The 25,616-nt window shown below is 45.0% G+C and overlaps 1 protein-coding gene across 4 annotated transcripts; it reads left to right on the top strand.

Annotated features, from left to right (window-relative positions):
- The first annotated feature begins 397 nt into the window (after positions 1-397).
- FBXO32 (F-box protein 32) lies at positions 398-25,366 on the top strand. 4 transcript variants are annotated; one of them, XM_030446064.1, is made up of 9 exons: positions 398-682; positions 3,785-3,897; positions 5,590-5,639; positions 6,312-6,404; positions 13,326-13,419; positions 14,297-14,481; positions 17,868-18,050; positions 19,197-19,340; positions 20,349-25,366. In XM_030446064.1, the coding sequence occupies exons 1-9, from the start codon at positions 567-569 to the stop codon at positions 20,436-20,438; spliced, it is 1,068 nt and encodes a 355-aa protein (XP_030301924.1). In that variant the 5' UTR covers positions 398-566; the 3' UTR covers positions 20,439-25,366. The 4 variants fall into 4 exon arrangements, with proteins under 4 accessions (XP_030301924.1, XP_030301927.1, XP_030301926.1 ...); XM_030446067.1 differs by lacking the exons at positions 398-682; positions 3,785-3,897; positions 5,590-5,639; positions 6,312-6,404 and adding an exon at positions 11,962-12,300; XM_030446066.1 differs by lacking the exons at positions 398-682; positions 3,785-3,897; positions 5,590-5,639; positions 6,312-6,404 and adding an exon at positions 12,307-12,647.
- Positions 25,367-25,616: the final 250 nt, after the last annotated feature.

The following is a 25,616-nucleotide window of genomic DNA, read 5'->3' as shown; positions in this document are numbered from 1 at the left end:
CCTCCCTGTGTAAATGTCTTTTTATTATTTGTACCAATAAATAAAAATGGAATTGAAATATACATAGAACTTTATATATATTTGCATTCTACATGGAATGTTTAGTTATAAAACACAAGGATATAACAAATTTTTCATGCACAGTATATAAATACACCACACATCTGTATGTATGTATATATGTGTATATATATATATATGAATGTATGTACACACTGCGCACAAGCGGACAGCCCCTCCCGTTGCACATGCGCAGCTGTGCTGGAGGTTCTCTGAGCCCGCGCTCTGGCCACGCCCCTTCCCGCAGGCCCCGCCCCCACCCCGCCCGTGCCGCCGCGGGGGGCGGAGCGGCGCCGATAAACACTGCCACGTGCGGCAGGGGGGCGGGGCCAGCTCCGCGCTTCCGGCAACAGCCGCCCCGACGCCGCATAAATAGCGCGGAGCCGCGCGGCGCCCGCAGCCCCGGCACCCACCGGATCGCTGTGTTCCGCTTCGGCCCTCTCCGCGCACCGGTTCCATAGCCCCTTCTCCCCGTTTCGGTTTTGGTCCCGTTCTGTCCCGCCGCTATGCCGTTCCTGGGGCAGGACTGGCGCTCCCCCGGGCAGAGCTGGGTGAAGACGGCCGACGGCTGGACGCGCTTCCTCGACGAGAAGAGCGGCGGCTATGTCGGCGACATCAGCAGGTAGCGGAGGCGGCGGCCCGGTCTCGTCCCCGCTCCCGGTTCCCTCTCCCCGTGGCGACGCCAGGGGGCGCCGCGGTGCGGTCGCTCAGCGCCGGGGGCCGGGGTGGGGGCGAGCAGGGGTGGGATGGACGACGGCGGCGGCTCTGCCCGACCCTCGGCCGGGGCCCCCGAGCGGCCGGCGGAGGGGCCGCCGAGCTCCGTGAGCCGAGGTCCCTCTCTATTCGGGCCTGCCGGTAACCCCCGGCCTTGGCGTCGCTGAGGCGGCCGGGCCTGCCCATCGAGGGGCTCGGCGGCGTTCCCCCGGAGCTCCTGTAAAACCAGAACGCGTCTCCCGCGGGGTGCCGGGCCAGGGAGGCGGCTGTTCCTCCTTAGGCGACCGGGCCGTCCTTACGGCTGCGGAATGGGGTAGAAAAGCGAGGAAAAGGTGAAAGCAGCCGCTGTCCCCCGGCCTGGGCGGTGTGTCTGCTGAGAGCATCGCTCAGCGTTTCAGGGAGGGCCATGGAGGGTGCCCGTCACCCTCCTCTGCCTCCCAAAGCAACCCTTCTGGGGCTCCCTGGCTCTCGGGCTGGGTAGTCTGATGTGTCCGAAACCCTAAATCGTCCCCAGACCATGAGTAATGTACCGTACCTGCTGCTTGACTAATCCGGCTGCAAAACATCCAACCCCCCCAATCTGGTGCAGCTCCGCGGAGCTGCTTCGCGTGGGCAGGAAGCGTTTGCGGGGAGGTGGGTGTTGTGGTCTCTGGACAGATCGCTCCTGTCAAAACCAAACTTTTCCCGCAGAGCTGCAGGTTGTTTTCAGTCAGGTTTGGGATTGCTGCGACCGGGGTGAGGGATGGGTCAGGAATGTCTGTGACAAAGGGACTTGAAACAAACGGAGTTTTGCTGTGAGCCACTGCTGAGATGTTACTGTGCAAGGTTTATGTATCAGGTCTCTACCTCTTGATCTTCTTTTAAGTAAAATGTAACTAAAAGTCACGTTTAGAATCCGAAGTTTCTGACTTGTAAATAGGTAGAAAAATGTCTGGCCGGTGGTAGTATGATTGCATTGGGAATACTGAGTGTGGCCCGGGTTTATATGTCCCTTTTCCCATTAAAAAGCAAAGAGGTGACATACATGCTGAGGTGACATACGTGTTAAGGTGACCCAGGGTTAAGGTCCTTGCAGTGTCAGGTCATGGTGCCCAACTGTTCAACCTGTCAAGATGCGTTGAAGAAGTGGGTGGAAACCTGGCAGTACATAAACAGGGGACTAATCTGCCTCCCATATTGGAACTCATCCATCTCTGTTGTTATGAGGGTTTCGGATTACAGAGTCATTCAGTAGGAAGTCAACAGGCAAGGGTGTGCTGCTGACATGAGAGATTTAAAGCAGATCAGTCTTGTGCTCTTGGGCTTGGATTCTGCTGCTGCATGGGGTGTGCTAACCAGGCCCATACTTGATTTTTGGTAAAATATGAGCTTGAACATCCCCAAAACACCTCTTCCTTATTGCCAATCTTTACTCTTAGGTTTTGGTCCCCCATCAGAAATCTGCATGGATGGGGGAAATGTGCAGCTGAGATGTCTTTCTCTCATGTTTAGATTTTTCAGATCCAGCTCCAGCTGGTACAAGTGCCAGGTTCCCCGAGGTGTTGCGGTGTGGGTCCTGTCCGCCTGCCGCGCTGCTGCCGTTCCGGCTCAGCTGTGTTGAGGTGGAGCCTGCAGGAGCCTTTCCCGCAGCTGTGATGCCCTGCGAGGGGGGGAACTTAAAGCAGGAAAGAGGAGTTGACGAGGAAGCTGGGGGAGGTTTCTTTCACCTGTGGAGCAATGTACAGATGCCAAACCAGGACAGTGCTGGAGGAGGCCCGGGCCCCTCATGGGGCTGAAACGCTGAGTTGGTCACTTGAGTTCTGCACAGGCTGTGGCGTGGCCGTGCTGACAGACGGCAAACCTCTCTCTCCCGTGGGCTGGGAATCCAGTTTATCAGCAGGAGGAAACAAGGAGCCTTGTCCCACAGGTTTCATTCCTTGTGGAATAGCTGCTGGAGGTGTGAGTTGCTATGGTGTTTGTATTAGTGTTTTGAGGCTAAATGGTGTAAACACGAGGTCTGTAGAGGAAGTAGCCTGGCTGTGTAAGGGTCCTTGTGCCTGTAGCAGAAGAAACTTCCCCAGTGCTGTGGGCAACAGCACATTTCAGTTCCTGCCAGAGCTCTGGGGGTATCCCAGACCAGCACTGCCACAGCAGCAGCGAGATGCATGGGACCCTTCTTTGAGTGTAGACCCACAGACAGCCACCTGCCATCTCTTGCCAGCAGCTAGAGCAGTGAGGGCAGCTTGCTTTAGTTCTGGATCCATTGCTTGTCTCCTCCCCAGCACCTGCAAGGCAGCCCTGACCACCACTGACATTGCTGCTTGCACCTGCTGATTTGCAGGTCTGCAGAATGTGGAGGTGTTGATGCACAGGCTCTTTATAGATAGTCTTTCATTGCTCTCCAAGAAAATAAGGGATTGTACCTCCCTTCACTAATAATATAGTTATGTCTGAGCTCCAGCAATTGCAAAAGATGGGTACTCTTGGACAAGAGATCCTAGCTGTTAATTTGTACAGTCACTACTACATGGGGTTTGGAAAACCACCAGCCAAGTCTGAACCTCAGCTGAGCTTTTCCTGTAAGTTTGAGATAATGTTTTGTAGGGACTCTTTTGTCAATAAATATTTTGGGTATGTGTGTATATATATATATATCCTCATGATGTTTAATTAGGTCCTTCTGTAGAAGTCCTGGTCCAGAGGAATATTCCACCTACAGTAGTAGGACATGGTGTTACTTGAAGATAGAAGCAGGTTAAAGAAAGGAAAAGAATCACTACCCAACAGTGTCTCAGCACTAACAATTCAATCTGTATTACCTGCTCCTGTTATCTTAGCTAGCACAGAAATGAGGCACCAGAGACTCATTTTAAAATACCATTACAAAAACTGCATGCAGACTTCTAGAGCAGTGTGCAAGGAAGCACCTTTGGAGCTCATAATGAAAACCTGTGTAATGTCTCTCCTTGCAGGAAACAGTGTTCACCAGACTGCAGAACTAAACAGAATCCTTTTTTTGTGTCATTCACAGCTTTTGCAAAAAGGATGATCACAACAAAGAGAATCTCTTCAACAGCCTGAACTACGATGTTGCTGCCAAGAAGAGAAAAAAAGACCTGCTGAATAACAAAACCAAGGTTCAATGTAAGTTGACTATTTATTTTGATTTTTTTCTTAATAAAAGTTGCTGCAGGGGAATGGAAAATGCTTCCTATCTATGGTTTATTTTCACAGTGCACGAGGAGTCTTCCAGAGTGTCTCAAAGGGCTTTGTGCCCATGTTTGAACTAAGTAGAGAACTTGGATACAGTTTAATTTGAAGATTTATGCCCATTAGTAATCCTTGTTCTTGAGTAGTTGTACTTGTTGTGTTCAAATTTTTGTCATTTGTATTTGTCAGAAGGAGGGTAATTTTTTCCTATGGTACATTCAAATGAACCAATTCCAGTTTTTTCCCCCTGTAGACTTCCTTGTGCACAACAGGCTAAATTTATTCTTCCTTCCATATGCATGTTGAGTACTAATCTACATTACTGGAGGCTACAAGCTTGAATGTGAGCTTTGATCCTATCTCTGTGTGCGGAGTGCATGAAAAATGAAATAAGATTTCAGCTTGCTCAAAACAATGGAAGGTTTGAAATCTTTCTGTATTCACAGTGGGCAGCCAGGGTCTCAGATGGTTTCACTGTGGGAGGACCTGGGGGAGCCTGCAGGGACAGCAAGATCTGTGTTAGTCTGCAAGATAGGTACTGGAGTTAGCTGTGAAGGCTACAAATGTAAACATGCACAGAGGAAATGAGTTACAATTCCCACACTACCATTAGCTCATTGTGCATCCCCCAGGATTTCAGAAACCGATGCCAAAATCTGGCCCCTCTGTGCATTCGGTTCTCTGAACAAACAAATGTTGCCATGACAGTTTTTTAGCTGAATTATGCTGCGACCTACTGTTTAAAATTAGGGCTAATGCAGGGTCTGCATGCCTATAACTGAGACTGGGTAGGTCTTTGGGCTCAGTGTACCAGGCTGGAGTACCTCACTGCATCCTCAGGCAGAAAAAAAGACTATGAGCACAATAGATCCTTTACAGAAAATAATCTGGCAGGATGAGGGGAAGAATTTTTACTTTCACTAGCTGTTTGGGGTGGTCAAAAGCTCATGTAAGATGGATTGAGCAGTATAGCTGCTGTTACAGTAAGGCTTCTTCTGCAGACCAAGTTAGCAGCATGTGGTGGGTACAGAGGAGCTATTTTGGGGAGTGGATGGGACAACTCCCATTTCTGAAGGAAGGGAGGGGCAATTAGAAATAAGAAAATTTTGGTTCCTAATAGGTTTTTCTTTTTTAGCAAGTTAGCTGCAAGCACAAGTATGCTTCTCTGAGCCTGACCTCACTGCTAAAAGCTTTTTTTCCTGCATGCCTGGTGTCTCATGACATTTTTGTTCAACTTCAAATTTGACATTCAATCCCAAGCCTGAAACCAAGATAATGAATAATTAATAAAATCAATAACAACAAAACCTGGCTGTCAGCCACACTTAGCTGTCTGGGACCAAAGAAGAGGATGTGCTATGGTATATCTGTGACTGGCAGATTAAACATTTACAGTCTTGAGCTATGTCACTGAAACAGAAGCCCTTACTGTAGCTCAGGGCTACAGTATCAAATGAAACAGTATGGAAACAAAACTGCTCACCAAGTTGCTGGTTTTGGTTTTAAGTGTGGTAGTGTAAACACAACTTCATTTCCTCTAAAAGAGCAGTAAACACATTGCAAGCAGAACAGAGATTTCTGTAAGGTGGAAGACTAACTGAGCAAAATGTCTCTTTGTCTGAACAGATTTCCATCAGGAGAAGTGGATCTATGTTCACAAAGGGAGCACAAAAGAGGTGAGTGCTTCCACAGGTTCTTTGGTCCCTGTTCTACAGTTTTTTTCACAAGCAGTGGAAGATCCTTTGCTGATATAAATCAGCAGAAGCTCTTTAAGAGATAAGTGGAAGATCTGGCTTGTGGTTGGAATTTCAGTAATGATTTTAACCCCCAATCAAGGAGTCAGGGCTTGCAGTACAAGGCTCTGTACATGCATTTAAAATGTCTTGTTTGCTTCCCTCAGTTAACAAAAAAAAATACCAATCATTTGCAGACCAAGCCATAATACTGTTCTTGGCTTTCACCCAGTACAGTCCTAACATGGAAAATCATTGGAATTCATCACAACAGTTTGCTTGTGCTCTTGGAGGGAAGCAGCTGTACAAGGCTGCTCTGAACTCTTGCTATATGTTGAACCCCAAGAATGTGTAGCTGCTTCTCACCCATAAATTTATGGGTCACGGGCTGAGGTTGGGACACTCTTGGGAAACTACCATAGATTGGGCCGTTCTGACCCTTGACATCAAGAACTGTGGCTCTGTGGGACACAAGCCTGCCTCCTATGGTTGTGAGCAAGTTCCATGGTTTGTACCCATTAGCTTGCTAAATTGAGTCACCCAGGGTCACATCCTTCTGGTGCTGTCTGGACTTAAGTCTGCTAAAACATGACCCAGACTGTTATTTCTTCTCAGCGCCATGGTTACTGCACCTTGGGAGAAGCCTTCAACCGACTGGACTTCTCCAGTGCTATCCTGGACTCCAGGAGATTCAACTATGTTGTGAGGGTGAGTTTTTGCCAGGGTTTATTTTGCTGTGATGGTGGCAGAGGCTCTGAACTGCACAGAGCTGGGTGATGGGAAGCACTGGCAAAGAAGAGAGGTCCAAGCACACTGGTGGCTTTGCAGCATGAAGTAATTGAAGTTGTGTGGATAGATGCCCCAAACCTCCCATTTGATCTGTTAAAATGGAGAGGGAAGGAGGTGGTAGTAATGTGGAAGATGGACTTTCCCTAGCCTGGCATTTCTACTTCTCAGTTGTGAAAATAACTTCTGAAACCCAGAAAACATAGCTTCTATCCTGAGCTCTTGGTTTGGTTTCTAAATATGATTCCTGTAGCCCTGAAAGGAGCATGGCTTCTCTTCAGAGGCCATAGAGCTTTTGGGACCCCTTTGCACAGGAGGCTCCAGCTCTACAAGGGCTATGGAGCTTTGTCACCTTTGAAGTGATCCAGGAGAGACTGGGGATCTAAGTGTTTTGGGAATGAGAGTATGGCCTGGTCTCTTACAGAGACTGAACTTCATTATGGATCATGATTGCTCTTAATAATGTGTGATTGGCAGTGGTTTCAGTGGGTGAAGCATTGGGTTGGTCTTGACATTATTAGTTGGTGGAAAGGAGTCAGCCCCAGGTTCTCCATGCTCTGTCTTTGCATAACAGATATGGGCTTCTCTTTTGGCACTGGGTGTCCACAGAGGATGGTAGTGGTGGGAGGAACTACTGTCCCAAGGGTTGTATGTTTGTGTGTTTGATCTGCCAATTGATCTTGAATTTCAAAATGCTTATCAAGATTTGGAATTCAGTAAGCTTAAAAAAAACCCTGTTATTAACTTGAAGCTGTTTATAAGCAGCTCCTTTTCACATCTCATCAGCAGTTGATCACTGCTTGAGGCACCAGCTGTTCAGGTTTTAGGTTCTGGAACAAGCAGTATTGGTATTGCTTTCCCTTTGCAGAGTCAAATGTCATGAACAGTGTCTAAGAAATGATCTGAGCAAGTTCACCTTGGTTTGTTCACTGGGATGTTTAGATGACAAGGAACCTGTGAAAACTTGTCACCCTAGCAGGGGTGCAAGGATTGAGTTGGGGTTCTCCAACTCCACCCTCTGTGCAGGGAGTGTGCTGGCAATGGCTTGGATGCCCCACTGCAGGGGTGGTGGCAGGATATGAGGGTCCTGGGCCAGGCCAAGCAGGATACAAGTCCCTGGAAACTCAGACTGTCCTTCCTGTCTCTGCTGGGCCTGGCTCAGCTTGTTCTCTTGCTTGTGCAGAAAAGGTGATCATCAGTGCTGAGGTAGTGTTTTCTGATACTGGATCTATATACACACAGCTGTGTCATCTTCAGGGGGGCTATTGGGGAAGGAGCAGTTGATGCCAAGGCTATAACCATTAGTCAAGTATAAAAGAGGAAAATAAACTAAAACTTGTATTTGGTGCTCCAAAGATCTCTTTGGCAGACTTTGCCTTATGATAATGAACTCCAGACTTCTGCTAAGCATGGCCTCAGGTCATGCTACACTGTGATGGGGCTTCTGCTCATCCTAATGTGATGAGTGTCATGCATGAGTGTCTGCAATGATTGAGCAGAAGTCCCATAAAACTTTTTGAGGAGCAAACTTAAATTTCAGTGAAGTCAATGTGGTCTGGTGTGGAGGCTCAGGTTGACCTTCTTCCTCTTTTTTCCCCATGAGGGCTTAATAAAAGCATGCCAAATCTGCTGTGTGCCTGAAATAGCAGTGTTCTGTATGGAAGTGAGCATGCATCCTTGTTTTGACAAATTACCTCTTCTGAGCTTTTAAGAATAGTTTTCCCCCCAGCAGCTTTAAGGATACAGCACTACTGAGAAGTATGAAGCTTTGTAATTGAGGCTGACTTGTGGTTTGGCAGATTAAAGATGGTATTAAACCTGGTACCATGGATCAAATAAAAAACTGACTTCTTAAAATGAAGGGCTTGTATCAGCCAAGTCTCTGGTGGATAGTAGCTCATAAAATGCCTCATGGGCCAGATTTATTCATGAAAAGCTCTGCCTAGATGCAGATCTCATTTATGGTCCTTTGCAAATTGCAGGCCTCTTAGAGCACACAGATGAGCAATCTGTCACATGGAAAATGCCTTGAATATTGGCAGGCAAAACATTTTTCCCTTCCCTCCCTCTCCTTGTTCTCTCTAGTTCCACCCATTGCTCAGGGCATCTGATTAATGTCACACTACATAGTTCACCAAGCAAATGCTTTCCAAGGAGGGAAGTTGAGATGGAGGTTGGGGGTCAATATGAGGATGTCTGAAGGGGAAGAAAGGAGACACAGATGTAGGGTTGAGATTTTCTGCTACACCTGAACTTGACCTGGAGAGAAATAAGCTACAGCACTTCTGAGAGCAGAATGGGCTTTCATTCTGAGCTTAACTTGCCTTCCTCAAAGCATTCCTTTCGAAATTACTCTGAACTTGAGTGTTAAAGTGCTCATTTTTTGTTGCACAGAAATGTTTGCTGCCTAAGATATACCCAGACTAAGTTCTTGGAGGACCTAGGGATGTACTGATAAAACAGGCACGTCCTTCAAATGAAGTGGAGGTGTAAGCTGCAAGAAGCTTGGCAGATATTTTCCATGGGCAAATACCATCAGCTGTAGCCAGTGAGTTTACACAGCTGAAGCAGAAGAAATTTTACTCCAACATTAATCTTGGCTGGACAGTCTGCTGATAAAGCATTGGAAGGGTTTAGTGTAGGTATTGGTGCCATGACTTGGGCTTTGCTGATCTTTTAAACCAGCATCTGCCTACATGTTACCTGACAATGTTCCCTTTTTAGAGATAGGGAAGCGTGATTGACTCAGAGGACCCAAACTGTGCCTGGTCTTGAAGCAGTTCTGGTTTCTCTGGTCTCTCAAATTTAATGAAAAGACTGGAAGCATTCTGTAAGCATAAGTAATATAAGCAGAGCCAAAACTGCCTGCAGCTCAGAAGTTGGTTCTTCTTTGGGAACACTCTGCTCAGGTGCCAGATAGGTTTTGCTGCTGAAGGACTGCTTCATGAAGTTTTGTCATATGATGGTTGTGGTAATGTCTTAAGGAAAGGTGCTGTTTCTGATCATCAAAGCTTGGGTCAGGTTAAGCTGCATGGGTACAGCTTGTCTGGAAGAACATCATCTAGAGAGCATGCAACCTGCTAAAGTAGTCTCTTAAATCTGTTGAGTTCTTATAGCAGATAGGTCCAGGAGCCCTGAATTTATGCTGTTCTGAATATCAGCTCCATGCTGGCTCATGGAGGTCTGTCAGCACCTGCACTGTAAATCATTATAACTTGCTTTGCTGTGCCTCCTAGGTGAAAGTCAATATGACATTTCAGCCACAGAAAGTGAAAGGTTGAGAGAGGTAAGGAGAGGCTGGAGCAGGAATTTTTCATGGCAGTATATTTCTCTGTGCAGCCTTGAGGTGAGGAGGAGTCACATGCACAACCAGGAGGAGCTTATGGATCCCCACAAGGGGCAGTCCAGCTTCCCTATAGCTGGTTTGGGGTATTCAAGAGGGGATTTACACTTCAGTAGTTTGAGGCTTGTGATTTTAATCATTACAAAGCATTTTCCTCTTTGAGGCAAGGCTACACCCTTCTGCTCAGTGCAGCAGGCCTGCCAAGGATGCTTTGGCTCTGTGTGCTGTCAGCTGTTGGGTTTCTTGAGGTATAGATTGCCCGCATACCCCAGGACAGTGGCAGCAGGGCCATCTGGCTCTAGCAGGTCTAAGCACTGCTGCCCACAGTAGTCATGGGTGCAGAGCAGGATGTTGTCATAGCCCTGAAACAGAGTCTTAGGGGTCTTATTCCCTGCTGCATGGCACTCTTGTTTGCTTTTTTTTTTTTCTTTTTTTTCCCTCCTCCTTTTCCTTGTGTTTATGGGAGGAGGACCTGCTCTGCTCTCAGGGCTAAGTGACTCCTTATACCAGCTGCTGCAGACTGACTGCTCGTGGGGTTTGAGCAGGAGCCCATCACACTTGTGAGGAAGCGAGTAGTTATTGACCTGCTGTGGAAGATGCTGCCTCTTACCAGCTTTGAAAAGGCTCTGGAGTAATTACTGCATCTTTGCATTTTCTCCTTAGGTCTTGCCAGACTCCTGAGAGCAAACAAAATAGGAGAGATTTTCCTAGAGGAAGCTACCAAGTAACCTTTTTAAACTTTCTGGGAGTTAAGAATTAATTGGGATCTAATGTCTGATTTCAGGAGGCATTTCCAGCTCCAATTAGAATCAGCTGGAATTCAATCACAGCGTTTTTGAAAAGCAGGCCTTTTAAAATTGCTCTTAACCTTTCCCTGTGCACTCTCTCCTGCCATCTGTCCTCCTCAGCTGAGCGTGGGCTGGACTTAATGCAGCAGCATCATAACACACACTTGCAGCTCTCCAGCCTTTTTACACTACTCAGCATTAATCTGAATTAATCAATCTGCATTAGTCTCTAGGCACATGGCAACATTGATTTTTTTATTTATTTTTAATAAAGTTGTAAACCTAATTTTGGCAGTCCATGAAGTCTGCTGGGTCTGTGCCAACACTGAATTGCACTGGAGCACGTGGGGCACAGATGAACCCTGTTTCTTGTTACCTGTTTCTTGTGTATTATATGAGAACAGAAGAATTAATAAAAATTACTTCTGATTTGGAGGGCTAGGCAGTCTCTTCAGCCAGCAGTCCCCAGGGAATGAAGTTGTCCTAGATGCATTCACAACACAGTTTTCATATGTAATTTCATCCTGTGTTTATTGCTTCAGGGGGAGGGAGGTGACACATGATATCTGAGCCAGTTCACTGAACATAAATTCAACCTTGATAAACACAGACAAGACAAATTTGAATCTCTTCCTTTGGCAAAATTAATTTTGTATCAATTTAGCATTCTTCAAGGAACTGAGATTTTTATCTTCATCTTAAAGAATGGCCTTGGCACCTAGCTTTTACAATATTGCATTACATGATGCTTATCACTGGGTACATTTTGGCATTTTGAGTAATGGGCACAACACTGTGAGCACCCAGCCTGGAGGAAGCTGTCACTGTGCCAGTTCCAGAATGGTGCAATCTGGAGACAGCAGCAGTTTATGCACAAAAGAGCTGATCTGGGTGCATGTGTGGCTAATGTACAGATGGAGTCTGGCAAGTTTATCACTATCATCAAAGGTCTGAAGGCTAAATAGTTGAGTGTAATCAGAGTGTTACTGCTTCAGGACACTTTTCCTTCCTCATGTATTACATTAAATTAAGAAAAGGCCTTTTTAAAAACTTTACAGATATCTTGCAGGCTGCCTTGTTTCTGAGAGTATGTAATCCTTGTAGTCTCAGTTTAGCTGAGACAGCAAGAAGAGCCATTAATGCCTGTGCAACAAATATTACCCAGCTCTCCTGCATCTCCTGTTCCCCTCAAATAAGCCAGAAAAGCAGCCTGCCCTTCACAGGAGTTAGCACAGGACTTTTTTTCATCTCTTTCTTCTGGTCGTGCGAGCAGACTCTCAACATCAATAGCAGACTATTACATTTAATAGAATGTAAACTCAAAGCCATTTGATGATGGTGTTGGCCTACAAATTAAACAGGAGAAGGGCTTGGTCACTCTGGGCAACTGCCCTGCTCCTAACTGGCAGTCACGCACCAGTGCCTGGGATGAGCAGAGCAGGCAAATGACTGCAGTAATGCCTCTCCCTGAGCTCCCTGCCTCATGGCAAGCTGCCAGTGACTTTTTGGATATGTTCCTGTCATTCTTAGAGCAGGGCAAACAGTTCAGCTCATGACTTATCAAGTCTTGTCAAAAGCCATCTTAGTTACTTGACTCAAGTAGCTGCACCTTCTCTGGACTCCCCGTGGTGCCAGCAATGAGACACCGAAGCTGCAGATGATAAAGGATTAATAAGCTGGTCATGTGGTAATGTGTTGATTGATTTGTAGCATAAAAGGTTTTTCCTTTCCTTTCTAAATTAAAACTGAAGGCTATGTACATCCAAAACAAATGGGCTGACACGTGGACAGTCTGTATTTATATAATGCTGGGGGGAGGGAGGGAGGCTTTGGAAGATCATAGGCCACATGTTTTGCAGAGCATGATCCACGGAAAACTTCCACAGCTGTTCTTGTGGTGGTAGAGAGCTGGGGAGGGAGAGGGCATCTTCCCTGTGGGAAATGCTTCCTTGAGGAACTGCAGCCCAAATTCAGCATTTGGCTTCTACACAATTCAGGAGATATCTGGGGTAAAATCCTGCATTGAAATTGAAAGTGAGATTTTCATTTGGGGAGGTTAACAGGACAAATGGGGAAAGGTGTTTTGTGGTTTTTGCAGCCGTAAGAGCTGAACAGGGGGGGAAACCTTGGGGTAAAAGAGGTTTGTTGGAGGAGGGTTTGTTTTTAATATAGTGCTTAACCTTTTTGCTGTGGCAACAGCGTTCTGACAAAACCAGTACAAGCCCAGGAGTTTGACGTAAATTGTGAAGTCTGATTCTCATTAATGCCCCATCAATAATGTCCCCATCCAAACAGGCATTTGCTCGTGTTCCCTTATGACACTGTTGTTTATGTCCCAGTGAAGGACGGTGACGCTGGCCGCTCCTTGTTCCCGCGGTGTGAATAGAGGCTGTCAGTTGGAGCTCTGCTCTGTGGTTTCTCTGCATCTCTGAACCATGAAATCAAGTTTGCTGTTTGTTTTTTTGTTGGTTTTTTTTCCCCTCTGAAGATCATTAGAATGCTTTCCCCACCACCACCTCTTTCAATGTGGGTTTAATTGTTCAGCCTCTGCTCTCCTCTCGTTGCATTAGTTTGTTCTGTGGTTCTGTCTCCCTTTTATTTTCAAGCAGCAAACAAGTTTCTGGACTGTTTTGCTGTGTCATGTGACTAGGAGTCAAGATTAGAAAGGTATCTCTGTGCTCTAAGGCTTGAAACTTCTATTTTTATCCACAGCTGTTAGAGCTGATAGCAAAGTCTCAGCTGACGTCACTGAGTGGCATTGCCCAGAAAAACTACATGAACATTTTGGAAAAAGTGGTGCAGAAAGGTAAGAAACGGAAACAGTGAGGGGGAGGAGGAGGAGTTGCCTGATTTAATCTGGTGTATTCTGTGTGAACCACATCCCCCAGAGCAGTCAGGCAATGCAAGATGGGTGGAGAGGGGCACTGCTGCTTATTGCTGTAGAGTGGTTTCACTTTCCTCTCCCTCCTGGGTGTGGGTAGGAGTTGGCTGTATTTTGGTAGGTATCTGGGAGGCAATTCCTCCTTCTCCCACTTCCCTCACTACCACCCTTCTCTTCTGCATCATACCAAGTCCTATTTCTTGCTGCAAAAGAGATCTGCCTCCAGCCTGGCACATCTGCAGTCTCTGCTGCCACCTTGTCACCAGTTTGCTGTATCACCAAGTGCTCTCTGGCTGCTCTGGAGGAAGGCAAAGCTCGAGGGCTGTCCTCACTTGGTAGAGGGGCTGAATTGTGGTTGAGATGTGCTACTTCCCTCCCTGTTGCTTTAGCTCTAGCTGAAGCCCCAGAGCATTGAGAGTGCCCTGTTAGTGTGTGTATGTAATGAGAAAAAAGATCCTGTGCTGTGTCCCTGTGCACTGGCTGTGAGAAGGGAGGAGGTGCTCACAGATAACCTCCTGCACATCTCAGAGGGCAAAGCTGGGTGGTTGACAGTGGCTGGACATGGCAGTGTTGTAGGAAGAGCAGACACCTCATCTCCTTATCCTGGGATGATCTCTTTCCCTCTGCTGCCTAATCTGCTGTGACTGGGTAATGTTTAAGTGCTTTCCTCTAAGAGGAAAAGCACAAGTTGGTTCTCTTGGCCTGTGAGGCTATAGTGAGTAATTTAGCTTGCCAACAAACATTTAGGTTCAGAAAAGGATTTGGTCAGTTCCTATTTCTAACCTTTCCTGTTTCTCAAAAGTCCTTGAAGATCAGCAGAACATCAGGCTAATACGGGAATTGCTGCAGACCCTCTATACATCCCTTTGCACATTGGTTCAACGGGTTGGCAAGTCTGTCCTGGTTGGAAACATCAACATGTGGGTCCACAGGATGGAGAGTATTCTCCACTGGCAGCAGCAACTGAACAACATTCAGATTACCAGGGTAAGCACAAATCCTGAAAGCTATAAGAGTGTGGCTCCTTCATGAAACCTCCTTAGATGTCAGCATCCCACTGTACTCCCAGTGCAAGCACAGAGTGCTGGGGTTGGACCTGGATTTGTCAAAATAACTGGATGCATTCCTAGCATTGCATGTGTCCCTTATTTCAAACTCAGTGTAGACGACCCAGGATTGTGCTCACTGTTACTGGTCACAGACTGTTGCTTGACTCCTTAATGGCCACAAAGTGCTGTGCAAAAAGAGCTGGGTAGGAAACCATCTAACTCTCCTGAGTCTTCAGATGTTTGATCTCGGTAGGAAAAGTCAACTCAATCTTTTTCAAACTGAGAAATTGCCTTCAAAACATATTTATGAGGTAGTTGAAGTTTTAAATTTGCTTAATCTGTAACTTAAATGCAAATTTCCAAATAGCTGCATAACTTCATGCTTCCTGGCTGAAAATATCAATGATTCTTCCAGTAGTCTGGAGCTCCTTGTTCCAACCAGATGAGTCCTGCTTTCAAAATATCTGCATTTTCAACAACATCTGTGGGGATGGGAAAGATTTATTAGTTGATGAATTGCTAACCTGTCTTTGCATGGGAGTCAAAGCACCTTTTCCCTGGTGGGTCAACCAGAGAGGCATTTGCAAAAGGCCTTTGTTTTCATTGTCTTACATGACTGTGTTCTCTGGAAACTCCAGAAAACAATTTCCAGTCCTTAATTACTCTAACTGCAGGCAACAAGGATGCAGGAGAGAAACTCTGGGAGGTCCCATGAAGTTTGAAGAGCTGCAAAAGCAGCAGTGCCTTATGTGGTGGTGGTGGTCTCTGCCCTACCTGTATTGTCCCTTCTAGTGTCCAGCCCTTGGGATAAGCTGCAGCTCCCTGTGCCTCAGAGGGGAAGCACTGGCCCAGCTGTGGGGTGGCTCCTGAGAGCTCTGTGGACTGGGGAGCTGCCTTGTGCCCAGGCACTGCCAGGATCAGCCCTGCCCTGAGTGCACCCCAGGTCAGGTCCTACCTCCTGCTCAATGCAGTAGAGCAGCATGGGTCTTTTCCTCTGCTTCAGGGGCTCATAAAACACAAACAGGTATTTCAAATAACTGCCTATTCTGGCAAAAATGCATCAAAATGTTGCTTCTGCACAGAACTGCCATTTATACATAGTTACTGATGTGCAGGTTTACAGACCCTTTTCTAAAATCAGAGATGTTGAGCTTACAAAAAAAAATTTACACCACTGAGGATTACTTCAGGTCATGCTAGAACAAAACCAGCTGAGTTTGGAAGCAGAAAGAACAAGCTCAGCTCTGCAGACAGCTGCTTACAGTATACTGAGTGCTTCTGGTGTTCCTGGAGCAGGGGGTAGGGAGAAATGTCTTGCAACAGCCAAGACCTAAGACATTTAAAAAAGAAAAACAAAATAAAAAACAAACTTGCAAAGTATTGTGTGCTAGAGCTGCTTTAAAAAAAAAGTCTGCCCAGAAAGTGACAGCACACTGATCTGTACTGATCTAATCTGTGCTCTTTCTCCAAAGAAAGTAATGTTCAAAAAGTCCTGGAAAGGAGTACTGAGGGAAAAGAAGTAGCAGATAAGTCTTTGGCCCTGACTCAGAAAACCTGTAAGGAATTGCTTGAGTCACTTTTTTTTTTCAGAAATAAGGCATAAGCATAGGCTTTGCAGTGCTTGTGGTGGGTTTTTTGACCCAGGAGCCTCCGAGCTTGTCTCTTGTACCCTAGCAAGGCTGTGATACAGAGACTGTGCAGGAAAATGCAAAAGACAGGCTGGCAAGGGAGATCAATGGGAGGTGATCCATGGCTCCAGTGCATTCTTTCTACCACAAAATATGACCTCAGTTTGCACTGATACACAAAGGGATGCCAAGTCTGGACTTGTGGATCGTACCAAGGAGTCATCTACATGTAACCAGGCAGTGTGGTTGCAGTTTAACTCTCAGCATGCAGCTTTAAAGCTGCCATGGGAAGAAATGTCCTCTGGAGATGGCAGACACAGTTCATTCCTTTTGTGGGGTATCTTTTTTTTATTTTGGTTGGTTGGTTATTGGTTTTTTGTTTCTTTGGTTTGGTTTTGATTTTTTTTGTTTCTCCCCCAGTCCCATCTTTCTTGTGAGGATGGCAAAAAAATGATGCCTTGGTCATCTGTGGTCCTTGCAGGTACCAGGCAGTGCTGCATGGTCCAGGCAGGCTGGTCCCTAGGGCACTGAAGTAGAGGTGAAAGCTGTTTGTGTATGGACATTCACATGCCCTGGGGAGGTCCATGTGCAATGGGGTGGCTGGAGAAGCAGCCCTATGATAAAAAGCAGCCTCACACATTGTTCCCCTGTGGTCCACGAGCTTTTTGTTTGAAACAGTTAATAGCTCTGCCAATTGCAGGAGGGGTGCTGTGACTTAAAATAGCAGCATCCCTGTGCAGGGTAAATGATAAACTTGGCACATCTGTCTCACATTGTTTCTTTGTTTGAGGCCCAATCCTAAAAGCTGCTGTTTGCCTTAATAAGGCTGGAGCTGCTTTTAGAACAGCCAGAGCCCAGGCTGTGATCCTTGCTGATGCCTTCTCCCATGTGTGCCTTGGGTATCCCATGAGTGATCCCTGCTGATCCACCATGGTCAGTTTGTCTTTAGGGTGTGCCACCATGCAGACTTAAAAAAACAACCCTGGACCCTGTGTAGATCAGATTAAAGTAGGTGGGGGGTGGAGGTGGCTTTTGGCTGTTTAAGCTACAATGTGTGTGGCTGAACAGCCTGGAAAACTGTGGCTGCATCTGATGGGAAAGGGTCCCACAAGTGTTTACAGAGGAAAAGTTAGCCTTGCCAGCAGAGACCTGGGAAGCCATGCATGGAAAATCCCACTGTGGGTACTCATCAGCCACTGCTGTGGTTACATCAGGATCCTGGATGACATAAGCCAAAGCACATGTCAGAAGAGCATATGACTCCCAGCCGTGTGTGTAACAGGAGACTTAACTTGAGAAGTAATGCCAAAGTCCCTCATGGTGGAGAGATCTGGATTGTTAACAGCAGATACCATGACATTGCCAACGTCCTGCTGTAGTGAAGGATGGTGGTGGTGCTTCTGGGAGCAGTGTCTCATGAGTATGGATGTGGGATAGACAAGAAGGGGAGAAGAAGGCTTGGTCTGCAACTCTGCTTCTATCTGCTGTAATATATGTCCCCTTCCTCGATGAGATTTCCAACTGTTCTGAGGCAGAAGGTCAAATGTCTATATATAATGTCTCCTTGTTCACTAGAGGGAACTACTGTGTGTCCTCTATGTGAAGAGCAAGGCTTTAAAAGCAGTAACCGTGCTGCAAGCTAGGATTACTTTGTCTTTTGGCTTCCTGAGAGCTCAATTTTGTCTGTCTCTTCCAGCCTGCCTTTAAAGGAACCACTTTCACAGATCTGCCATTGTGTTTACAACTGAACATCATGCAGCGACTGAGTGATGGCAGAGACCTGGTCAGCCTTGGGCAGGTGGCTCCTGACTTGCAAGTGCTCAGTGAAGACAGACTGCTGTGGAAGAAGCTCTGCCAGTACCACTTTACAGACAGACAGGTACACAGAGGGATGCAAACTGCCCTTGGTTGCTTGTAACCCACTAGCAAGTGATTAGGCGTGGGTAGGACACTTATTTAACTGACTGGATCTAAGGGCTGTGCCGCAAGCTAATAATACAAGCTGGCATGAGAATGGCTGTAAAGATGATTTATGTAGAAGGTTTTGCATGTCACAGAAGTGATTACTGAAATAAGAGCCTGAGGAATTAGTCATACAGTGAACCTCTTCACCCCTAATCCAGGTGGTAACAACTGCAGGCCATGCAGTTGCTCCTCGCCCCACGTGTGTGGGGGAAACGTGCAAGCAGGTTCCAGCAATCACCTTCATGTCCCAGAGACTGACACCCTCACAGAGAATATCTGTGGATGTGGTCCATGAGCAATGAGTTGTATTCTTTTGCCCTTTAGAGCGAGAAATCCTCTCTGAGTTGTTTTGTGAGTGACAGGACAGTGTGTGGAAAACAGTTCTGCCACCCACGTTGTGCCCGTGGAAACATCTTTGGCTTCTTTCAGATCATCTGGGTAATCTAAACTTAAAAACAAATAAAACCCTCTCTCTGCTTATGGTGATTGTCTCAGGTGCTTATACCAGACTTGTACACTTCAGTGACCATGTGCCAGATTTGTCTGCTGACTTGGCTTTTTTTGCTCACTTTGGATGTGACTTTAGAAGTGAGTCTGGGGAAGTTACTTTCATTAGCAAGTACATTGAAATCCAATCTCTGCAACTAATGAGCCCTAAAAAAAAAAGGCAGATGTCTCCTCAGCTAATGTGACTAATCAATGAGTCTTAGAGTAAAGGAAAAGCAAAATACTTCAGTTTCTGAAATTCCTAAATGCAGTTATATTTGCTGTCCTGCCAACAAGAAACAGTGGCTGCAGTAGTGTGAAACAGCTCACAGGATTTCAGGCTTTCATACAGTAATGTTAATGGAAAGGGGATTGACCTTGATAATGGTATTGAGTGAGGCTGTTGCTGTCAGGAAGCTTGTCATAGTTGAATATTCAGTGCAGGAATTTTCTTGGTGTTACAAGGGAACTAGCAAGGATGATGCATGCAAGAGAGAGAACAACATGAGTTAAAGAAAAAAAAAAAAACAGCATCACTTGCCCTGCTACATTTTTGATATATTTTGTCTTTCAGATCCGCAAGCGACTCATTTTATCTGACAAGGGACAACTGGATTGGAAAAAGATGTACTTCAAGCTCATAAGGTGTTACCCACGAAAGGAGCAGTATGGTGACACGCTGCAGTTGTGCAGGCACTGCCACATCCTCTCCTGGAAGGTATGAGATGCTGGTGGGACAGAGACAACTGAGGCACAGGCTGTGGTTGCTTCCTCTTATTGCAGCTGCCATAGGGTGCTGCATTTCTCTGAATCACAGAATTCTTGTGGTTGGAAAGGACCACTGTGTCCAACCATCAACATTCCCCCCAGTAAAATAAATAAAATACATTTATCAATATCTATGTCACTGTGCACACTAGAGCAGGTTATGAAGTACCTTATCTACATGGTTTTGAAATAGTGCCAGGGATGGTGACTCCACTACCTCCCAGGACAGTCCATTCCAACACCTAACTAATCTCTCAGTAAAGAAATTATTCCTTATATCTGGTCTAAGCATCCCCTGGTGTAACTTCAGGCCATTTGCTCTAGTTCTGTAACTATGTAACTATGTACTTGAGAGAAGAGGGCAGCACCCACCTCCCTACAACCTCTTTTCAGGGGATTCCTTTGCCTGCTTAACCTAGTATTATCTCCTAATTCTCCCTTAACTATTATGCTCCTTTGTCCTCTCTGCTTCAAAGATCTCATCTTCTCTACATTCAACAAGAGTAGTAGCCATGAAGGCAAGAGGGGAGGGATGCCTGCAGTAGATAATCTTAACTTGGACAGGAACTCTTTCCATCCATTACATGGTAGTAGAGGTTTTAGTAGCAGGATTAGCTGCAACAAGAGCTGATTGCTACAAAACATCTTTCAACAAAAATCTGGTGGCCACTGTGGTGATATTCAAGGCATGCCTCTGGAGTTAAACTGTAGCTGATGTTCCAGCTTCTCTTCCATCAGAGAAGAGGGGGAAAAGAGTGAATTGGGTCTATGATGGTTTTATTTCTCTTTCTTGATAGTAGCCCCTAAAATCTGAAGCCATCTGCTTTGAGTTTAAGTGTTGTTCTGGGCTCTTCTTCTATCTGTTTGCAAGCAGGATGTCTGGTAGAGGGTCAGCACTAAGTTGGCTCTGGCCCCTTTCTGCTGTGTCTCTAAATGGAGCTGTTTTCTCCTTTCCCAGGGTACTGATCACCCTTGCACAGCCAACAACCCGGAGACTTGCTCCACCTCTCTTTCACCACAAGACTTTATCAACTTGTTCAGATTCTGAACTTGGGTCATCACAGCTTCTGTGATTCTTACAGGACACTTTACACCACTGAGCTTGGACACTCCACTTGTAAATAGTGTAAATATTCATGTGTATTTGAAGCTCCTGAGTCAAGCAACAAGAGGATCTCAGAGATGAAAGGTGAAAGTGCTGACATGCAGCACTTCAGGAATACAGACCTCTGTAGGACTGGTGTATAAATGCAGCATGTTGTACAGAGTCCCTTTTTTATGATCAGAGTACAAGATACAGGGCAAAAAAACTTCACTTTTCACTTTTAGAAGTTAAAAATGAATTTGCCCCACAACCATGAGAACTCTTTTAGTTTGGTTTTAATAGAGAGAAAGCAATATGAGGCTAGGACTGTTGAACTGTTGATCCACCTGGTTTTATTTAGCATACGTATTTATAAATATGTCGTTTTAAAAATATTTATGAAAAATATCCCTGTGACAAGTTTAATAATTCTTATATGTTTTTAAAATGGACACATTTTGAAATAGGATAGAACTCTAGCCTACTTGTAAAAGAGAATCGCACCATACCACTTTCTACCTCTAATAGATTGAGTACCTTTCAAACAAAAATCCAATGGACAATGTGAACTTTTGTATTTTGTACAATGATTTAAAGGGAAATGTTTGTGATAGTAAGCATCTTTTCTTGTATTAATGCTTACCTCTTTATATGAGTTTTCTTGCTATACTCAGTGCTTGAATGCCTAGATACTAGGCACTATATAAATACCTAAGACTTTACTCCATCCTCTTAATTTGTCGGTTTAATGAAAGACTGAGCAAAAGGGAAGAGAAGCCACAGGAAAGAAGATTATCTAAAAGGGAGAAAGTTCTATTATAGAGAAATGAAGGTTTGGATTTAATCTCGCAATGTAAATTCATATCAACTCCACTAGGTGAATTTGTGCTTGTTGAAATACCAAGTGTGATTAGAATCTGGTTCTTCAAGGCCCATGTTTTCCTAGTTTTCCAATATCTACACTGCTCTGTATTCCCACCACTGTCAAGTGAATTTGGTCATCTTGGAGCTGATAACAATACAGGAAGAAGTGGGCTGCCAAACCTAGCCAAATGATGCGGTTTTTATTCACTGGGAGACTGGCAGCACTGTGGTTAATTCAGACTGCTGGAGTTTGGGGTGGTGAGTGAGACAGCATGAGGAGATGTAGGTCAGCATTTTCCTAAAGCAGTCAGGACTGGGCTAAATGTGGGATTTCCAACATGGCACTTGACATCTTTGGTTATTTCTCTGTGCTGGTGTCAAAGATCCAGCCTAGTCCCTTCTGCTTCCAGTGCTTCATACAGTGCTTCACTTTTCCATGCAGTAGAGCTTGAAGAATCCAGCTTGTATATAAAACAATTGGAAAACCTGCAGTGGAAAGTTTTTGCCGTTTGCCAGTAGATTTCCTATATAGCACTTTCTCTGTGCATGATGTAAGGAAGATACCTTGGATGGGTAAATATTTAGTGAGTTTTGTGTGACTACGTATGAAGAATTGTGAGGAAAAGGAGTACTCAGGACAATTCAGGAAGAACTACTTGAGTTAACTCTTATATATTCTGTTCTTTTTTGTACATTTTTATAACTGACTTTCAACACTTTTCTGCAGCTGCTTATACATAAAAATTGACAGTATTTGCTTTTTTGCAAACTAAATCACTTTGAATACTCTTTGAAGAGAGGCACAAAGGGAAAACTGCCTCTAGATGGAGCAGTGTGGAACAGGAGAGGAAGACCAAGAAAGTGCTGTCAAGAACTGCCCTTCTGCCTTTTAACAGCTTTTGTTCTAGAGAACTCCGTGAGCCTATCCCACACTTAGTCATGGCCTAGAACTTGGCCAGAGATGAGGAGAAAACATGTACAAGTTAGGGAGCTTGATCTTGGTGTTGATATCAGTTTGACTGCTGGTGGAAAGCATGAGCCTGCTCATGCTATTCATGGCAACTGAAAAAATTATTTAAAAGCTTTTACCTTGGGAAAATGAACTTGTGCCTGTTTTGAGGGTATGTTTGTGAGTGAAGAAGGCCAGTTTCTGTTTTCAGTCCTGCAGTGATGGCAGTGGGTAGAGAAGGCTGAAATCTGGCTTGGCGAATGAGGACATAAAGGGCATGCAACTGAAGTGAGCAAAGCATTGCTGCTGTATTTGGTGATTCCTGTAGCTCCTTTTTCTAGCAGTGAGAGGACACATGCTCATTGGCATCTTCTGTTTCTAGCTCTGATTTGGGGTTCATATGTTTCATAGTCTTGTTTTTGTCACTTGCCAGCCTGTTGTGATAGGGAGGCAGCAGTATTTCAGTATGAAATGCCTGGGGAGTTCTGCCTGGTCTGAGTCCATGCTTAGCAGCTTGTATTTATTGACTGTGAGACTGTGACTCTGGGTGGTGTATTTTAAGCTCAGGTTTTAATCTGGCCTGGTGTGTTCCATGTAGAGCAGGACAGAAAATCCCAGCATTTAGCTGTGGCTCAGGAATGTCTCAGCTCCAGCCGTTGCCTCTACCAGCCTTTCACTGGTCTTGAGCAAAGAGTTCATTCTGTGTCTTCTGCCCAGAGAGCATGGGTCATGCTGACAGCATACCTGATGTGCAGCTGAGGATCCTATTTACAAAACTGATTTCAATTAGTGTGCTTTTTTTGCTTAGCACTGTGTAGATCATAAAGGGTGAAAGTGCTGAAGGTGATGTATTAATAATTACAGATACTTGGGTGTTGCTTGGGCAGGGTCCTGGGATATTGCTGTCAGTGTCCAAAGCAGCAGAAAACCAAGCAACTATTGTGCTGGAGAACAAAAAGGACTGAAAAAGAAGCAGAATAAGCCTCATTCAGTCCCTGCCTCAGTCATTACCCCTTCTGCTACAGCAACTGTCAAATAAGACCTTGATCTCTTTGGGAGACTCATTGTTTCTCAAGTAGCTGGTACAGGGAGATATTGGGGTGAATTCAGTACTCTTGTATTTAAAATTAAATGCTTTTGTGTTCAAATGCCTTAGTCTAATCACTTATAAACAAACCACTCAGTATTTTAGCAGTGCAAAGGCATCTGTTTGGCTGAGGATGGCAAACAAAAGCAACTGTGATAACAGGGACTTCCAGGCAGGATGGTGCAAGGCTACTTTATTGCAAAAAGAACCTCTGTTTTAGGGCTATTGTGGTAAATCTCTAGTGAAGGGAAAGCAGGCTTTTACTTGTAATTTGGTAATAGAACATTCTGTTCAAGCAGCATTTCACCTTCCAGTTAGCTAATGCATTCCCATTAGACATGCATCAGTTCTTAGCTTAGAGAAGGAGGGGATTTTTTTTCTCTTCTGGGTTTTCTCCTGCTGGCATATCTAGAGAATCTCATTATCATCAGAGGATGTGTGCAACAGTGTGGAACATGGTGCTTGGAAGAGGAAAAATAAATCCATGCAGGGGAGAAGGCTTAAGAAGGGAGAGATCCCAGAGATGCTTGTTTCAGCTTTCTGCAAGAGGCAGGTATTTAGAGTTTTTCAACGTGACAGCCACTTCAAGAGGCACAATTGCAGCTGTACATACCTTAAGCTATTTATAGTAACTACGGTATGATAAAGCTTGGTCATAAAATGTGTGCACCTGCTCTTATATTGTTTGGGTTTCTTTTTTAATTCTGGGAGTTTCTAGATCCTTTTATTTTGTAAAGTGATTAGGAAAACTTGTATTGCTCTGAATACGTTGCTTTGTATGTAAACATTAAATTGCACCCTGCCACTTTCTGTATATGGAAATATCTTTTTTTTAATTATTTTTCTTTGCCCTCAGCTTTTAAAATGTTGGTGTTCCTATTTCTGTTTGACTTCTTGCAGAGCTATCACCTTCTAGAACAAATGCAGGTATTAAACCAGCTTGTCCTGCCCAGGAAATTCCTTGGCCCTTAGTAGCTAAATTTGATTTAAAGCAGGAATATTTCAGATGTTGTTAGGGAGCTAATAAATCAGATGTGCTGTTTCATGCTTATCTCCTACTTGGTTTGGCCAATCCGTGTTGTCCTCTGGGGTTGTTGTTACAAACCTGTTGCACAGCTTCCCCATAGATCAGCACCTTGGCAAAAAGAAATAGCTTTAAATTAAAATGCCACTCTTTCTAGCTGGCCTGTTTGCAAAAACACAGACCCTGTGAAGCTGATGGCTGGGTCAGGTTCATAAAACTCTGTTCCAAAGTTTGTGGCTCATGTGTTCTGCTTGTGCTGCTTTTCCCAGGTTATTGCTTAAAAGCCAGGCTTGGTGAAAGGCTCTGAAGATGTGGGCATCCATCCCCCAGCTGGCAGCAGTGGCTGCAGGGCTGTGTGAGTGTCTCTCCTGGCACCCACTTTCTATCCCATGTCATCCTCCTGTGATTTCATTGGTAGAAAATCAGCTTTGCACAATCTGCACCTATGGAGAACAAATCCATCTTGTCCTTGGCACATGCAGTCTCTAGGATATCAAAACCTTGAACACACAAAAGATTTCCCCTCCACTGACCAACTGTTGCCCTTTTTCCACCTGGGAAGGCAACTGAGGGTGGAATTTGCCTTTCTTTAGCCATTGTGTGCTGCAGCAAATGCTAATAACAGGTCAGCTACCAAGAGAATGTTTTAAATAGCAAATATGCTCATCTTTAGGAACTAATCTACAGTAATTATAAATACCTACTTATATATGGAAGAGAGTGTGTGTTGTTTTGTTTTTCCTTAAAGTTGTAACTAGAGATTATAAGAAGTGAAAGGCATCCCTTGCATAAGACTTCTGTTAAATATTGTGTGGTTAAAATCCTTCCATTATACATTTGCACACTTCTTTTCTTCCCCTGCATGTTCAACTCCAATTTTTACAGCTGTTTTGTGCATACAGTAATGTATTTTTGTAAAACATTTTTGACACTGAATTGCAATAAATGTTCAAACAATGTGAACCACAGAGTTGGTTGTCTCATTGCTTCCAAGTTAATGACCTTACCAGCCTTGAGCTTCAGGTGACTGTAAGCAGAGCCTCTTCTGTAGGAACATCTAGAGCTTGGGTTATTGTGGTGGTAGAAGAATATTCTGGATAGAGGTGTTGCTTTGTTGTCCCTCGAATTAAAATGAGGTGAATGGAGCCCTCACTTCTAGCAAAAATAGTGCTTGGATGGAACTCATGCTCATGAATCTGTACTTTCTCGGAGCACAGC

The sequence above is a fragment of the Calypte anna genome, chromosome 2, assembly GCF_003957555.1.
Source record: "Calypte anna isolate BGI_N300 chromosome 2, bCalAnn1_v1.p, whole genome shotgun sequence".
NCBI classification, from domain to species: Eukaryota; Metazoa; Chordata; class Aves; order Apodiformes; family Trochilidae; genus Calypte; species Calypte anna.
The sequence above is the reverse complement of the archived record's forward strand: the minus strand, read 5'-3'. Positions and strand labels throughout refer to the sequence as shown.